This window comes from Carassius gibelio, chromosome B11 (assembly GCF_023724105.1).
Source record: "Carassius gibelio isolate Cgi1373 ecotype wild population from Czech Republic chromosome B11, carGib1.2-hapl.c, whole genome shotgun sequence".
Classification (NCBI taxonomy): domain Eukaryota; kingdom Metazoa; phylum Chordata; class Actinopteri; order Cypriniformes; family Cyprinidae; genus Carassius; species Carassius gibelio.
In genome coordinates this window covers 25,144,344-25,162,474 of record NC_068406.1, presented here as the reverse complement: position 1 = coordinate 25,162,474, position 18,131 = coordinate 25,144,344, and the positions used below count along the sequence as shown (strand labels likewise).

At 36.9% G+C, this 18,131-nt stretch overlaps 3 protein-coding genes across 6 annotated transcripts; 1 reads left to right on the top strand and 2 right to left on the bottom strand.

The window, feature by feature from the left end:
• Positions 1–17: 17 nt before the first annotated feature.
• Positions 18–6,866, bottom strand: cant1b (calcium activated nucleotidase 1b). 3 transcript variants are annotated; one of them, XM_052568657.1, is made up of 5 exons: positions 6,722–6,866; positions 3,516–3,757; positions 2,362–2,773; positions 1,591–1,794; positions 18–1,329 (listed from the first exon to the last, which is right to left on the bottom strand). In XM_052568657.1, exons 2-5 carry the CDS (start codon positions 3,738–3,740, stop codon positions 959–961), a joined length of 1,212 nt encoding a protein of 403 aa, XP_052424617.1. In that variant the 5' UTR covers positions 3,741–3,757; positions 6,722–6,866; the 3' UTR covers positions 18–958. The 3 variants fall into 3 exon arrangements, with proteins under 3 accessions (XP_052424617.1, XP_052424619.1, XP_052424616.1); XM_052568659.1 differs by having other exon boundaries at positions 3,516–3,754; XM_052568656.1 differs by lacking the exon at positions 6,722–6,866 and adding an exon at positions 5,065–5,098 and having other exon boundaries at positions 3,516–3,754.
• A 407-nt stretch (positions 6,867–7,273) lies between these two features.
• On the bottom strand, positions 7,274–13,589 carry afmid (arylformamidase). Its single transcript, XM_052568354.1, has 11 exons — positions 13,513–13,589; positions 12,267–12,357; positions 10,866–10,970; positions 10,687–10,735; positions 9,563–9,648; positions 9,404–9,476; positions 9,230–9,327; positions 8,981–9,059; positions 8,627–8,762; positions 8,407–8,511; positions 7,274–7,820 (listed from the first exon to the last, which is right to left on the bottom strand). Exons 1-11 carry the CDS (start codon positions 13,540–13,542, stop codon positions 7,791–7,793), a joined length of 882 nt encoding a protein of 293 aa, XP_052424314.1. The 5' UTR covers positions 13,543–13,589; the 3' UTR covers positions 7,274–7,790.
• An 889-nt stretch (positions 13,590–14,478) lies between these two features.
• LOC127968566 (thymidine kinase, cytosolic-like) lies at positions 14,479–17,798 on the top strand. 2 transcript variants are annotated; one of them, XM_052569853.1, is made up of 7 exons: positions 14,479–14,636; positions 14,766–14,797; positions 15,651–15,764; positions 16,301–16,415; positions 16,478–16,567; positions 16,754–16,873; positions 16,987–17,798. In XM_052569853.1, the coding sequence occupies exons 1-7, from the start codon at positions 14,571–14,573 to the stop codon at positions 17,164–17,166; spliced, it is 717 nt and encodes a 238-aa protein (XP_052425813.1). In that variant the 5' UTR covers positions 14,479–14,570; the 3' UTR covers positions 17,167–17,798. The 2 variants fall into 2 exon arrangements, with proteins under 2 accessions (XP_052425813.1, XP_052425814.1); XM_052569854.1 differs by having other exon boundaries at positions 14,481–14,636; positions 16,301–16,394.
• Positions 17,799–18,131: the final 333 nt, after the last annotated feature.

Here is an 18,131-nt window from a genome sequence, read left to right as displayed (position 1 = left end):
TTTCTAAACAATTACTGAAACAATTACTGGAATTATTCTCATTAGTGCATTTCTCAAACACATTTATTCATTATGCAGGTTTTTTCAGAATTGTGTTTATTCAGACGCAGAACAGTGTCAGATACACTGTTTTCTTACATACAGAAAAATATACTGTTTTAGGTTTTAAACCTGCAGAAACCCTGACATGTTCGATTAGAGGTTTCCTCTATTATTGCATCTGTTTCCCGTTGCTTCAGTCCCCTGAGCGTTTCTCTGCGTCTCGTCCCACATCGAGGACGTACGTCTGCATACTAGAGCTGAGAAAATAGATCGACGGATCACGAATCGAGAAGTTAGTCGATTCTGAGATTATTGCGAGTCTTTCTCGAGTCGATTCTGAGCGTAGTTTTGAACAGTAGATGGCGCTGCAAGCTTCAGAAACAAAAACATAAAAGCATTGTGAGCTGAGGTGAAATTAGGAGAGTAGAGCGCCATCTGCTGTTAAAAACTAAGCTCAGAAGCAATTCTGCATCGATTTGTGACCCTGAACCACAAAACCAGTCATAAGGGTCTGAATAAATAATCTGTCATTGATGTGTGGTTTGTTCGGAGGACAATATTTGTCCGAGACACAACTATTAGAAAATCTGGAATCTGATGGTTCCAAAAAAATCTAAATATTGAGAAAATCATCTTTAAAGTTGTTCAAATTAAGTTCTTAGCCATGCATATTACTAATCAAACATGAAGTTTAATATATTTACGGTAGGAAGTTTACTAAATATCATCATGAAACATGATCTTTACTTAATATCCTAATGATTTTTGGCATAAAAGAGAAATGTATAATTGTGCTTTTGTGCTCCAGGGTCACATTTATCGTCGCAGCTCTCCTGCACACAGCACACATCTCTGAAAATGTACTGGCTGCCGTTTCTTTGCTAATGAGTGACGGATGCCTGCTGTTGAGGTCTGTCTAGATGAACTCTAGTCCTTCATATTTGAGGTCTCCGATCTTGGTGTCGGGCAGCAGGATTCGTCCGTCCAGCGTGAAGGCCGTGATGTACGTGGCGGTTCGGCCCGCGTCCTCCTCTGATTTGATCGCCAGTATGATCTGGTCGTCTGTGTCTGGGATGAATCTGAAGGAGGAGAAGCCGAGCGTGGGTTTGAGCGTCCCGATGTGTGAGGCTGAGATCTCACTGAAGTCCGGCGAGCAGCTCAGGATCAGGTTTGTGCCTCGGCGCTCGTCTGCCGCTTCCTCGTAGCGTTCGGAGCTCGCTCGGCGCGGGAGGAAGAACCAGCGCTGGAGACGCTCGCTCCACACGGCCGACTCGTGGATCAGATAACCTGAGACAGACACAGATAATGTTCATCTGAACAACTTTAAAGATGATTTCCTCAATATTTAGATTTTTTTTGCTCCCTCAGATTCCAGATTTTCTAATAGTTGTATCTCAGACAGATATTGTACTCCGAACAAACCACACATCACTGGAGAGATCATTTATTAAGTAAGTGTAAGTCGGCCGCTGGATGTGATCATGATCAGGTGTGTGTGTGTGTGTGTGTGTGTGTGTGTGTGTGTGTGTGTGTGTGTGTGTGACTCACCTGGTGGTTTGATGTCTGCTGCTTTCTTGAGCGCGTTATACCGCGGTACCCAGTTCTCGTGCTCCACGTCACCATGAAAACCGACCACCTTCACCCACTCGGGGTTATTATTGACGAACTCTCCGGTGATGGTCGTCCACTCTTTCCCGAGACCACCGACATACAGATGCTCGTCCTTCACCGCCAGCCACTCCGCCTTAAAACCTGCCGCCACAGGTCAGAGGTCACAGAAATAGATAAACAAAGGGTCAAAATGTGGTACTTTTGAGCATGTAGTAAAACAAAATAGCAAATTTGACGCATTTCTTTATTAAACAGGAAGTTGGATGAGACATATTAAAAAATACAGTACAAGGATGATTACGTTTGTTTGTTTTTAAGAGAATGCGCCTCCGATCTACATAAATGTGTTTGTTCACTCAATCATTCGTGATCCAGCCTCATCTACAGATGCTTCTTTGTAAATCACGAATCGTCTTTACTAACAATGTGTTAATTAGCGAGTTTCACGAAGAATGCTGCTGAAGTAAACAGTCTCTCAGAGAGCAGCTGGGAAGAGAGGGGCGGAGTCAGCAGAGCTCATTAACATTTAAAGGAACATGCACTGAAACGGGGTCACTGGGAACACAGCTGTTTTTGACGGGGTAAAAAGGGTGTTGTTTTACACTACCATTTAGACTTTTTATTAAGACCCTAACGAATCATATTAACTTGTGGATGATGGGCATCTGATGGCTCCTTTAAGAAACGAAACACACAAGCCGTATTTACCTTTAGACACGGAGCCGTCTCCGTCCGGCAGGATGACCCAAGGCACGGCGCGGTTGCCCTCTATCCGGTACACCACACCCGTACGGTCGTCCACGCTGAATAGGTGCCCGTTAAACGCCACCAGCTCGGACAGCTCCATCCCGCGGCCCTTCTCCGACAGATGACTCTCCAGAACCACCGTCTCCGGATCCCACTCCACGGACACACGGTCCCCGCTGTCGGACACCAGCAGGTGTCCTCGTTTCAGGAAGCTGAACCACGTGTTGTCCTTCTGGCTGCGTGAGTTCGTGTCCAGGTCTGCTATGACTCCGATCCGGTACCGGATCCCGCCGGCCGTGTGTTCCGGAGGACTGAGCGGATACGTGTCGTTATAACGCGAGTCCAGAGATTCAGCCGCGGTCAACACACCTGACTACAGACGGACAAAATAAACAATTCCATTATTATAACTACAGATACTGCTGGTCAAATACAGTATATCGCCAAAAGTATTGGCACCCCCTTCTAATGAATCTCCACGAGTACAAATCATAACGTTTAAGCATATAATGATATTCTAGGATATATTACAATATTTTTACAGCAACATTTTGGACAAGAGCCTGTTTTTATTCTAACAATGCCTCTGTGTATAAAGCAAGGTCAAAAGTAAATGATTGGTTGAGTCCGTGTGGAAGAACTTGACTGGTCTGCTGTGACTTTAAATGCACATCTTGAGTCAAAAACTCATTAGCAAACAGCACTGATTTGTATATATATATATATATATAAATACAGTCATTTTAGAGAAATTATGTTTCCATCTTTGTTGACACAGTTTTGGAAGTTCTACCAATACTTTTGTCCATATAGTGTATGTACAAGTCACTGGTGTTTGCTAATGAGTTTTTGGCTCAAGGTCTGCATTTAAAGTCACAGCAGACCATTCAAGGTCTTTAACACTGACTCAATCACGTTTTAGAGAATATAAGGTAAGAAAAAAAAATCCCCCACTGGCTTTCAAAGCTGCTACACAGTAATGACTTTCTACTTAAAGGACATTGATAGAAATGTAGTGGAGTGAAAAGGAAGCTTGTCTTCCAAATGTAGAGAAGTTAAAGTCACAAGTTTCCAGACAAGATATTGTATTTAAGTGTAAAACTCAAGTGGTCTACCTCTGCGCCTGACACGTCTCGGCTGGTTCTCCACGAGCGCTGACTCCTAACTTTGCTGTCAGTGGAGCTGGATGAGGATTGGTGCAGGTACATGAGGATGGCCAAAGCCAGGACGGTCACCACCGTGATGGCTCTCCATCGGAAGCGGAAACGTGGGTCGGAGATGGAGCTGGTGATGGAGGAGAACATGGAGACACCACGAATGGAAACCCGCATGGAGTGCATTGGGTCACCGCTCTCTGCTGACATGGAAAAGAGAGGAATCAAGAAGATGATGTGAATAAAACATCTCTTGGACTTTTTGATTTCAAATAAACGGCCAAACAATGCATGCACGTCCATGAAATAATGACAATCAGGTGCACAGCCAATCCTTTCTGACTTTTCCCCATGCAGCAAAGCATTCGGCATCTCCCAGACGTGCACAAAACAACAACATCCCATCCGTCCCGAGAGAGCTCAGTGCTAAACACGGCTGTTTATCAACCTGCCTTCATTAACACGCTTCATTAGGAAATCACAGGCCACTCGGCTCCTCATCTCAGCAACAAACACTCATTAACACTTGCTTTTACACAAAGCCACTATTTTCACTAGCAGTGTCAGATCGTTCGGACAGCATTGTGTGTAAACTACTCAGTATTCATTAAATTCAATAATTAAGCGTCCTAAGAAATTAGAATTAATTCACATTAGAAATTCTGTCATCCTTTAACCCTTTAGTAACACATACCTGCTACATTATATTATACCAGATCAGATACTAATAGTCTATTTGATTAATTTATTTAGTAATAATAATAATATCTTATGCATATCTCATATTAAGATTTTTTTTAATAAAGAAATGCAATTACATACATTTTAATTGTATATTTTCTCTCTCATGATTTAATAAACAAATGTGGAGAAAACAGGAAACGCTGAATCATTCTTAAGATAGAAACACATCTGAAAGACACTACACACACATTCATGTCAAAATAACCTTCATAAAATATGATTTTAAAATAGTACACAAAACAGATAAAATGCATATGAAATTATTATGCCAAACATAATTTATAAAAATAAAAAAATAAAAAACCAAAGTATTTTCACTGCTTGTGTCAAACTTTTGACTACGATAAAAAACAAAAAACATTTAAACGCTAAAATAAATACAAAATAATTAGTAATTCATTCAATACTCAAAAAATAAAATAAAATAAATATTTTTTTTTAACAATTCATGAAATCAACATTTAAAACAAAACAGATATAATTTATTCTCAGTTTTTAACCAACACTTATCAACACTTATTTTAACCAACACAAATCAAAAGTTACTTAAAACTATAACAACAAAAACACAGAACAGTTTTTATATTACTAGACCACAAACTTCTGGACCACATTAAAGTAAAAAAATACATACTCAGAGTGTATTATTTCACAACTTAATTTAGCTTCCTAAAAAACAGCAATGAGCTCACATTAGATCCGTGTTCATCACAGACATTCAACTAAACATGTCCTTCTCAATATAATAAATGTGAATAACACAGACCTTTCTTCCTGGCCCTCATGTGTGGTGTTTGTCTCCTTCATTCAGAGCGAGTGTGTGTGTGTGTGTGTGTGTGTGTGTTTTATCATCAGTTTCTATCATCATCTTCTGAGATCACGGAGCCACACCACAATGACGAGGCACATACTGAACCCTCACTAACCTCCAGACATTAACTCTTCATAACAACACATTATTCTCCGAAGCCGTAACACCCTCGGAAATGTGAAAGCAGACATTAGGGGTTTATTAGCGTTCAAGACCAACCTGCAGATTAAAGACTAATAATGAACTCTTACGACTGTTTCTGTGTGTTTCTCTCTCTTGAAGAAGAAGAAGAAAAGCTGATTTGTTTAGTAAATGATTGCAAACGAGACTGAACATGCAGATCTCGTTCTTTCTGATCCATTCAAATAAGAGACTGGGAAGAAACATACTAGTAAAACTATAATATTCGGATAATACTGCTTTATATACTCTATTATACTCAGTATCAGTAGCTGTTAATATTTCTTATGAACAAACAAATGAACTATATTAGTGTAGCAATTATTTATTTAATTATTCTAGTATAATCAGAATTATATACTGATATATTAATTTATTAACAATTTAGTTATATGACATTTATATGCATGTATGTTATTTGTGTTATAATATATATTTTTCATTTAAAATAAAATTTTACATATAATAGTATTAATATTGGTATAATTATATGATTATTATGTATTATATATATATATATATATATATATATATATATATATATATATATATAAATGTGTGTGTGTGTACTTTATTATTAATTTATATAATACATATAGTTCATATATATGCTATAGAATTTTTATTTGAAATATATTCATGTTTTAACATTATTAAACAAATCATTAAATGTAGTTATATTTCTGTCTATTAATTAAACTTGCTAACTGATGATTATTTCATATTGCTGTAATGTTTGATCACGCTCTTAGTGAAAGTTATCATAAAGCGTTGCTAACAATTTCCTTTGGGACTGTAAATCTCGCAACTCCTGATGCATGTGTTCATACTATTAATAATAAGTTAATAACTAGTAACTTAAACTGCGAGTCAGCGTCAACATGTGCTACTGTTTGTGACTCGGAGCATCTCTGTGTTAATGCCGCAGTGGGAGAGAGTTCAAACAAAGCCGCTTTAAAACCACCATCATCATCATCATCATCATGCAAGTTTAACCATGTTTAACAGCCGGAAGTGTCCCGGTCTGCGCATGCGCGGAAACTCTTTATTTACACGATTTCACTCACAAACACAGAGCATAATCTCATCACAAATATCTATTATAGAGGATTTTATCCTTCTTAATATTTGTCCCTTCTCGATGTATTATTATTAATACATAAATACAGAGCTTTACGATATAAACCTCGAATCAATACGACTTTTACACAGTTATAAACGAAAACTTATGAGCGTTTAGACCATTGTACTTTTTTTTTTTGCTATTAGTGAGTTAGCCGATTATATATATTGATTTTCATGGAAAATTTCATTTTAATAACAAACACTTAAACTGAAGTAACTCTGAATAACCGGATTTAACCCTTTATGCGGCTGAAGACGAAACGCTCTGAATTTCCAGAATGTTCTTCAAATTAAATCATATACTTACTGTATTTCACAGTCAGATTTGGAAATTTAATCTCGGTGTGTAAAGGCTGTGTTTCATCGCCGCTCCATCCCGGTTCTGGCACCGTTTCCTCAGTCGTTCTCACCGAAACGAACCGCCGGCTGCCAACACACCGGTAACGCGACGCCTTTTGAATATTAATTACGCAACGCTACGTCCATTTCACTGATTGGCTGAAAGTTGACGTCGGGCAGCGAGCTCTAAGTTAGCCGGCCAATCAAAGAATCACAGTGCGACTTCGGTTTTAAATATTAATTAGGTTACGCAACTCGAAATCTCGCCAAGAAGAAACTGCACGGCAGCGTAACCTAATTAATATTCATGAGCTATTTAAGTAATTTTGGATGCAGTGCGTCATAATATAATCCTAAAATGTTTCTAAGAAGAGTACAATGAGTACAAAAGTGGGTTTGTCTTGAGTTAATGTCTTGAATAATATCGGACCTCCAATACAGAGACTCTGTTGTTTTTATAAACAATATCTCCATTCTCTGACTGTGACATGAACAACCAACATTAATCACAACGAATGGGTTCATTTTTGTCTTTTCAGCATTTTATTAAACTGGAAACACTTCAAAACACACACAAACACCATATTCATACACAGTTTCCTTGCTTAAAATGTGAATAGCAGTGGTTTTCGATTTGACTAGCAAACAATAACAAACCAAACATGTCTGACCAGGGCAAGGACGGGTTAAACCGGGTCGTCCAGAAGAGAAATCTGTGCCCATTCAATAAAACCTACAACAAATAGATCCGTGCAACTTAATGCAAAGCGAGAGTTGTTTCCAGTGCCATCAATCAAAACAAATCATTTAAATGTTAAATATTTGTATTATTTATTTATGAGCAACAACTGATTCATGGCACATCTGAGAGCCACTTTCATTTAAAACACATTTAAATAACGATTTAGACCCATTTACAATCATTTTCTCCCAGCAGAAACTCTCAATTATAATGTAAAACAGGTAATACTGGCGTCTGATTGGACAAAGAGTGAGGTCTCATTGAGCGCAGTGCATTCTGGGTAATCTGACGATCATCAACTCTTCCCCATCATCTTCAGTAGGAGCTTTAGAAGATATGAAACGGTGATTAGTAACATTTATTAGGCAGCACGATTCATCAAAATAAACCTGAAATTACAATACAGCTTAGTGCAAACTGCACATTTTAATTTACAAAAGCTGCAATTTAATTAAATAAATACATGCACTGCGTTGTGTTCATTTACACGCCAACGGCTCATAATCAGCTCATTTTTCCAAACTTGTCATATATTGTCAAATATTGTTTTGTTTATTTCTATTTATTTATTATTAGTAGTAATAATAATAATATATAGTTGCATATTTAAATACTAAATGCGCTATTATAAATGCATAGTTAAATATTATTATTATTATTATTATTATTATCATTATTAAGTAATGATAATATACTGTTATTAATAATACTAATAATAACAATTTATTATGCACACGTTTCTAATAATGCACATGTGCAGCCCTTCAAACAAGCACACCAATCAAAAGCTTTAAAAAAATGCATTTTGAAACACAATCCCAATTTATCAGTAAATCAATAAAGCAAGTAAGTACATAAAATTAGGCATTTGTTATTTGCTCAGTCATGCAGGCCTCACATGACCCGCTGACCTTTGTAAGATGGTAATCTTCATCGACGAGTTGCTCTATAATGTTGAAGTGATCCGTGTTGGGAACGTCTTCAAAAGAGACTTTAAGACCGGCAGATTGCAAAGCCTAGAACACAACACAAACAACATCAGCCTCGACGAAATATAAAACTAAAATAACAGAATATAGTGTCTGATGATGTGGATAATGTCATGATTTCTGTGGAGCATTCCACACTTACTTTGAAATATTCCTCCGACTGCTTGCGAAACTCGGGCGAGTCGTTCTGCGCGACAGCGACGATGATGTCACAGGAAGCGGACGAGCGCTTGAGCTGTGGCAGGAAGTGACTAGGGCTGTTCCTCAACGCCACTTCCCTGAAACACAAACTCACACTGTATCACTGAGCTCCCTAATTTAGTTTAAACAACCCATAGCAGCATGTTTAACACACAAGACTGTGGACCAATGAGATTCCACGGTGGGCGGAGCTTCACTGCATGATGTCACTGCAGCTGGTTAGAACACGTTTTCTGATCTTTAAGAATAAAAGCAGCATCTTTTCAATAAGTTTGTATTAAGACGAGGCTCTCACTCGGTCATCTTCAGCGGCTCGTTCACGTAGGTGGACAGAATGGGCTGCAGGTCGTAAACGCCGCTGACGAGAAACGCACCTAGGAACGTTTAAAAGAGAATAAATCAACATATTCACACTTAACGAGGGCTAAATATATAGAAAGATGTATGAACAAATCTTGATTGAGTCAGAATAACTACAGTAATTCTATAATTTCACATGTCAGGCTTTACGGGGTTAATTCTAAGAGTTTTAATGGAGATATACCTTTGATTTGAGGTGATATGTTGTACTGTGTCCAGTCGGTGGACAGAACCATCGCTGCCAGATGAGCTCCAGCCGAATGTCCACACAGATAAAGACCACTGCAGAACCACAGAGAGACAGCATGAACACACAGGTATCCCATCAGCCACCTCACCTGAGACAGACACACCTCACCTGATGTGTGAGTACTGCTGGATGACGGACACCAGGCTCCTGCGCACCTGTGACACCATCAGATCCATGTCCCCTAAACACACCGACATCAATACACACACACACACACACACACTCGCAGAGACTGACATTACCCATCATCCTCTCTGAGAGCCGTACCTTCAGGAGCGATGCTGTAACCCACGGCGACCACGACCACACCCCTCTGGACCAATGGCACGGCTAGAAACCCCGACTCGTTCTTACTGTAACCATATAGAGGTCTCATTACAGAGTATCAATTTCATTTATTTGTTCATTTTCTGCCTTCATTCTAGTAATTTTATTGATTATTTTTATTTATTTATTTATTTTTTTTATTTCCCTTTCACTTTTAGTTATTTTATGTGGTACTTTAAATTAAACTAAACAAAATGAGAAAAGGACGTTTATTAATCTTTTATGTTTTAGTCGTTTATTTTTGTCCATACATTTTTGTATGTATTTTTGCATTCATTCTAGGTGTTTTTTTTAGTCTATATAGATTTTAGTTTTAGTTATTTTAGTACTTTGAGTGAAAATGAGAAATATTGAAATGTTGCAAGCTGAAATAAAAATAGATTGTTTTATTTCATTGTATTTTTTTTTAATTTGCAGTTAAAAATCTATTTAATTTTAAGCTTATTAGTTATTTAATTTCTGGTATATTTTGTTGTATGTTTTCCTCTTCTTTTTTAATGTCTATATAATTTAATATAATATAATATATTTAATATATTTTAATATAATATTTAAAAATTTTATAATTTTAAATTTAAATTAGTTGAAGTAAAAATTACCTTAGGTTTTATTTAGGTTATAAATAATTTATTTTAGTTTTAAGAAAAATATGTTTTTTTTCTTTTCATTTTAGTTTATTCATTACTTATTATTTGTCATTTTTGTTGTTTTATGTATGTCTATATAGTTTTTTTATTTAATTTTTATCCTATTCATTATTCTATTAACTATCACATATATGTTACAGCTGTAAGTTAGATTAAAGAAAAGCTTTACAGTGTTTAATAAGCCTTATGAACAAGCACAGCAAACGTGAGCATTAAATAAATAAATAGCGTTTTAATTCACGATCTCAGCTCTGGTTCTCTAGGCTTTGTGCTGATTATTATATTACACAACCATCATCAGCTGTAGCTTGAGAAGCACATGAGATCACAAGCTCTGCGGTCTCTGACACTGATATTTGATTTGGAAATCAGATGGAAATGTCCCTGGAAACAGAAATGAGCAGAAACGGATCAGACCTGAGGAACTGCCAGTATCCTCCATGAAAGTAGATGAGCAGCGGCACGTCTGAAACACATCACACGGACGGTCAGCAGCGGCCACAGACTTCATTATCTTTAAAAATAGATTTACGTTCAGAATAGAATTGACTCTCTTGACGTTTGTTGGACTCTCTGTAATCAGTTCTGCTGCGCACCTGGACTAGAGCTGCTGGGAACATAAACGTCCAGCTTCTCTCCGTCTCCATCACCGTACGGGACGTCCAGCAGAGTCTGAGTGATGGACCGGGCTTTCTCTGTGCCTGTACACACACACACACACACACACACACACACACTTCTGATATCAGTGTCACTGCACAAGCTCATGTAAACACAACAGAGCATCAACACAATCCCACTGAGGACTCACAGACTGAGGTCACATGACCAAAGATTATTTATAATCTATCTGTGTCTTAAAAGCAGTGTATCTGGATGAAGATGAGCTATTTCACTTCGTTTCATCAGCACACACACACACACACACACACACACACACACACACACACACACACACACACACAGACAGACACAGACACACTCTCTCTCTTTCACACACACGCAGACACACACACACACACACACACACAGAGAGAGAGAGAGAGAGAGAGAGAGAGAGAGAGAGAGAGACACAATTACATCACTCACTGGCAAACCCAAACAGAACAACAGAGTAAAATGCGATGCTATTTGGCTCTAAAGAGAGAGTACAGTATGGCAGAGTATCTGTACACAGTGTCAGATCAGAAACTGAGAAGCACACTGACCAGATACAGACTCAGCGGACACAAGCTGAAGATAGAGACGGGCAGACACAGAAAAACATGGCTGCCAGCGGAGCAGAGACTGTGTTCACACTGTGATCTGAATCAGATGGAAACAGAACTGCACTTCTTAACAGAATGCTCCAAATACACGGACATACGGACAGGGTTCTATGATCAAATACAGCAGATCCATCAGACATTTAAAACTCTTCCGAACCAGGAGAAACTGGCGTATCTGTTAGGAGAACACAAGAACTGCTGTGTATTTGCTGCTCAGTATGTGTCTGCCTGTCATGATGTTAGAGAAAACACTCAACCTGCCCTGACCTGATGTTTCCAGCACATGTAGATTATGTTACGCCATATTACTGTGTTGTATTACTTAGATGTATATTTTGCCTCTGTAAATCTAATACCATATTCTATTTTATTTTATTTCTAACTTATACATTCACATACACTAATTCACTTTGCACTACATGGTTAATACTTTTTATATATTTTATTATTACTATTATTCTTTTTCTTTCTGTAAATACATATGTGCACTATTTGTAAGCAGCCCAGCTGCCACTGCTTTGGCAATACAAATGTACAGTTTTTGTCATGCCAATAAAGCTCACCTAAATTGAAATTGAAATTGAAATTGAGAGACACACACACACACACACAGAGAGAGAGAGTGAGAGAGAGAGAGAGAGAGAGAGAGAGAGACACACAGACACACAAACACACACACACACACACACACACACACACACACACACACACACACACACACACACACACCTGCTTTGAGAGCGGCCACATGGGCTCTGATCACGTCATCGGCGGACATCCTGTGTGACCAGCGGCTGGGAGAGAACTGATGCTCCAGCTCCTGTTCAAAACAACACGATCTCACATTTACCCAGAAGCCCTCAGTGCACAGATAAACACACACACAGCGGCACCTGCTGGAGAGACACTGTCCTCACAGCACACTCACACACACGCCACACACACTCTTCCTGACACACGGGAATTATCCGGATGCGTTCAATATTAGGATGATTTATTATTTTGCCCATTTCCAGTGTGACAAAAGAACCTCAAGTAATATCAGCTGTGATTTCCAACATCTCGTTCTTTTATTTTTACTTTTTATTAAACTAGCTAAAGTTAGGGTTTTTATAGAATGTAAAATAATCACATTTATTTATACTTAAATTTCAAAATAAAACATAAAACATTTAAATATATTAATATATTTTACACATGCATTCATATATTAATTAATAAATTAATATATTAAAATAAAATCTAAATTAATATATATGATTAATAGATCGTACACAATGTTGTTAATTAAAAATATAAATAAAACAAAACATGCATAGCAGTGAAATCATATCCAGGGTTAATGATATGAAAAAATAATGATAATTAAAAAATAACAAATATAATAGCTGATTTTTAATATAATATCATTTTTAATTTAATTTTTTTATTTCAGCTAGTTGCCAAAGCAATATTTCTCTTTCTCACATTTTTTATTTTAAGTAATGAAATTAAAAAACTAAATAAACTAAAATGTCATCAATAAATAAAAACATATAGCCATAAAAAACATATAAAAATGACAACAAAAACACAACAGAATGAATAAAAATGTTACTTAACTGTAGACAAAAATATTAAACGCTTATCATATAAAAACAATGTTTCAAATATATCTTCTTGCATACTGTTTGACATACTAATAATAATATTTACTGCACTTTATAAGAAGAATATACTCACACTCAGTTAATAGTAAGCTAGTTTTCAAGTTCTGAGTATAGCATGTAAATAGTTTTTAGGTAACAAATATAAAACATTTTACTCATTCCGATGCAGTACAGGTACATATATGCTTTTTAATTATTAATAATACATAAACAATATATATTTCAAATATACAAAAGTTTAGCAGTTCTGAACACATTCCATAATCGAAAATGACTGGTTCAAACTCTGGTGTTGTGTGTTTGATCAGTAATCATTAATGACTCACATCTTTGTTCATGTTCCTCCAGTCGCTCATGATGATGTGTTCTGCTGGACTTTGAAACAGCACGAGTGTTATTGACACTTGTCACACTTCCGCTTTTGAATAGCGGAAGATTCGAACAGTCGATCTGACGTCATCAGAGAAGAAATGCCATTCCAGAACAGAAGCAAATGTTCTTTTAAGATTAAATGCGTTTACTCCACTGGTAAAACTAGCTAGATATCATCAACAAGCTTTGTTTAGTCTGGAAACTGGTTTACAACGACAATAGATCGATCTTTTTTGATAAATGGTTTAATAAAAACATACATTTTATATTTTATATCATTTATATTTCTAATGTAATGTTTCATCACTTTTCTGGACAGATTTAAGCGTCTATTGTTTCTTTAAATTAATGTGAATTGTAGTTTACACATTAAGGATGTTGTTTGCTTTTTTGAAAACCATAACAAATATTTAGAATCAACTGTTAACTTTCTTATCCTTGAGGAAAAGTTCTGTTTTCACAAACAAAGGTTTCTTAAGAAAAGACCTACTTTTATAGATTTCTTATGTGAAGTAGAAGATTTAATTACATCAATAAGTGTAATTAATAACAAAAAATATATTTATTTTTCGAAGAGATATGATGAGATATTTCATGTACCGTGATTAATATTTTGATAAAAAAAAGAAAAAAAAAAAAGATTTGTGTCAATTTTATGCTAAAGTGGCCGAAACCCTGGAGGACGTTGTCATCTTTTTATATGTAATCTTTACATTTTATGTACTTTTATATTTGATATCTTGACATTAATAAAAAAAGAGAGAGAGAGAGAGAGAGAGAGAGAGAGAGAGAGAGAGAGAGAGAGAGAGAGAGAGAGAGAGACTTATTTTATATATCTGTGCGCAAACGCGGCTGTGAGCGGCCTCAATTCTGATTGGTCAAGAGGAACGTGACGACACAGCTGTTATAAAAAGACACTCTGGCGGCGGCGCCATGTTCAAATCTTAAATAGTCAGAAACATAGACGTATAAATATATGTCTATGGTCAAAAACACCTCATAAATAATAGACATGGATTGCTTGAATGTAGCGAGGATTTTACCAAATTCCCCACAGAAGACACGAGGACAGATTCAGGTAAATATAATCAATGATGAAAGTTTATGTCGTACAGATAATGTCTTATTTTAAAAAAGCAAGTGTGGTATTTTTAAGTTTTGTTGTGGATTGTTCCTAAATGTCAATTTCTCTTTGTCATCCTCTCAGATAATTTTCGGACCGATGTTTTCAGGAAAAAGGTAAGGATGTAGCGAAACCGACAATATGCTATGCTATGTTATGAAATATGAAGATATAAACTGTCAAAACAGCGTTTTGGTTCAGCGAATGGCGCCAAATACAGTAGTTTGGCGCGAGAAAGGTTATGTTGTCACGAATTAAGCGCGAAAAACCTGTTTATTGACTCCTAACTAGAAAACACCAGTGAGTTTTATGTAAATATTATAAAAGTTTTCTAAAGTTAATAGTTCGTTAGTAAGTCGACTGACAACAGCGGACTGGGTTCATGATGAAAGAGCTCACAGGACACGTTCTGACAAGGTTTTCTTAAAGTTATGAATAAACATTCTTTTACTAATGTTAAATAAACGTTCGTTAAAGGTTATCTGCTCTTTTTAACGTTCTCATTATTTGTTCATGTAACGTTTCTCTAAAACATGTTAGTAAGACGTTCACCTAACTTTTTTATAAACGTATACGTTACTAGTTAAAAAAAGAAAACAAAACTAGTCAAATGTAATGTTTACTTAATGTTTCATAACCAATAGTTTTTTTCTTTTTGATTTGTTCTGAGAGCATTCAGAAATAATGTTTTCATAACTCAACTGTAACATGAGCCAAACGTTATTAGAACACTTTTGATAACTGTGTGAACTTCAGAAATGTAACATATCAATGACATACTGCTGAAAAATAGTGTAAATCAATCAAAATGAGCAAAAGTCATGCACTCCTGTCAGTCTGAGATCAGGGCTCTCCAGGCTCCAGACAGCAGCACTAATGTCACAATGATGCAGATCATTAGTTTATCATAAAATCAGCTGGATTCTGATGTAATGATTTCATTATGAATGTGTGTGTGTGTGTGTTCAGCACTGAACTGATGCGGCGCGTGCGGAGGTTTCAGGTGGCTCAGTATTCCTGTCTGCTCATCAAATACGCCAAAGACACACGCTACTCTCAGACGGGGATGGCCACGCATGACATGTAAGAGTGTGTGTGTGTGTGTGTGTGTGTGAGAGAGATTGTGTATGAGTGTGTGTGTGTGTGTGTGTGTGTGTGTGTGTGTGTATAATGTCATGGGTATGACACAGGAATTACAAGGAGAGGGTGACTTATGAGGACATAACCCATGTCCCCATTTTTCAAAACACTTATAAATCATACAGAATGAGTTTTTTTGAGAAAGTAAAAATGCACAAAGTTTCCTGTGAGGGTTAGGGTTAGGTGTAGGGTTGGTGAAGGGACATAGAATATACAGTTTCTACAGAATAAAAACCATTACACCTATGGGATGAACACACTTTACACAAAAACAAACATGTGTGTGTGTGTGTGTGAGAGAGAGAGAGAGAGTGATTGTGTATGAGTGTGTGTGTGTGTGTGAGAGAGAGAGAGAGAGTGTGCTGTGTGAGAGTTACTGTGTGTGTGTGTGTGTAAGAGTGACTGTAGGTGTGTGTGTGTGTGTGTGTGAGAGTGATTGTGTGTGTGTGATCTGAGGGGTCTCTGTGGTTGGTCTGCAGGAGTATGATGGAGGCTGTTCCCGCCTGCTGTCTGAGGGACGTCTGGAGTCTGGCGCTGCAGGCGTGTGTGATCGGCATCGACGAGGGACAGTTTGTATGTTTCCCTCTCTCTTCGGTCAGTGTCCTGCTCACCTGAGGCTTTATAATGTCCTGATTATTGATTGAGATCTTCTGCAGTTTCCAGACACCGTTGAGTTCTGTGAGGAAATGGCCAACAGGGGAAAAACCATCGTAGTAGCAGCTCTGGACGGAACCTTCCAGAGAAAGGTGCGATGATCCCAGATCTGGGTTTGGTTTATCCTCACGCCATTTTTTTTTTAATAAATTCATAAAATGTATGTTTATAAACAATTATTTATTTGCATATCTATATAAATGGGTTTAACTTTTGTATATTTACGTGAATATTAAATACTGAGCAGTGTTGATGACCTTTGACCCTTGTGTCTGCAGCCGTTCGGTAATATCCTGAATCTGGTTCCTCTGGCGGAGAGCGTGGTCAAACTGAACGCCGTCTGCATGCAGTGCTACAAAGAAGCCGCTTACACCAAAAGACTCGGAGCTGAACAAGAGGTGAGGTGAAATCCCTGCAGATGACTGAAGCGTTCTGACGTCTGGACAAACACACATCCTCTTCCTGTCAGCACAAGTGAAATCTCACAGCATCTTGTGTCTGGTTTCCTCAGGTGGAGGTGATCGGAGGAGCTGATAAATATCACGCGGTGTGTCGAGCGTGTTATGGAGGGCTCATGGCGTGTAAAGAGAACCACGATCCACACAGAGAGGAGACGCCGAGACATGTGATGTCAGGAAAACAGCCCAATCAGAGCGCTCCGCCAAAACTCTTCACTTCCCTACATTTATGAAAACAACACTTCAGCTGAAAGTGTTTCCTGCCTTAGTATTTTTGTCTTGTTTACTAGTATAAATATCTAAAAGTTCTCTAATCAGGATGGATTTACTTGACAAGTAAGATATTTTGTGTTGTTTTCTGGAAAAAAAATCTACATTTTGTTAGTTTTTGCTTGAAACAAGGAAAAATATTTTTCTTACCTCATTGACCCCGTTTTAAGCAAAAACTAGTCATTTTGCTTCAAGCAAATGCATCTTAATTCCAGAATTTATAGACCTTAATACTAGAAAACAAGACAAATACTAAGAAACTCTGTTATTACAGTATCTGTTACAGTAGCACTGTTACTACACAGATTTAACTCTAGAGACTTTAGCACCTGATTTGTATGTTTGTTTTATATCTTTTTTTTTCGTTTATTTTGCTGTTGATTTTCTCTGTATATAATAACATTAACTCTTAGTTTAAAGTGGGTCGAGCTAAATATGGAGTGTGTGTTCAGTTTCAAAAATGTGTCAATCATTTGTATGTTTTAATTTAAACTGTTTTAAACTAATTTATAATTGTGTAACCGAACAACCAATTGACATTATGAAAAACTGCCATTTAAAATGAGAGGAAATAAAGGGATTTTGGTTTTTCAGAGTTGCTTTTCATGTGCATGTTACAACAGAAATATTTCATATTCATGCATTTAGCAGAAAAGACTAGATGAGAGACACAGAAGTCTTGTTTTCTGTGAAATTGATCAAAATTGAGTTATGATTTAAACAAATAAATGCTAACGGTCTCAGAAAAATCTACCTTAAAGGAAAAAACTAATTTTCTTTCCACACTGACAGATCATTTGTTCTTGTTTTAAGCATAAACCCTAAAAAATAACATTTGCATTTCAAATAAATGCTTCTGGATTTATTTGAAAAAGACATTCTTTTGTAATCCATGCAAACTTTAATGCCATGACTATGAATTTAACAT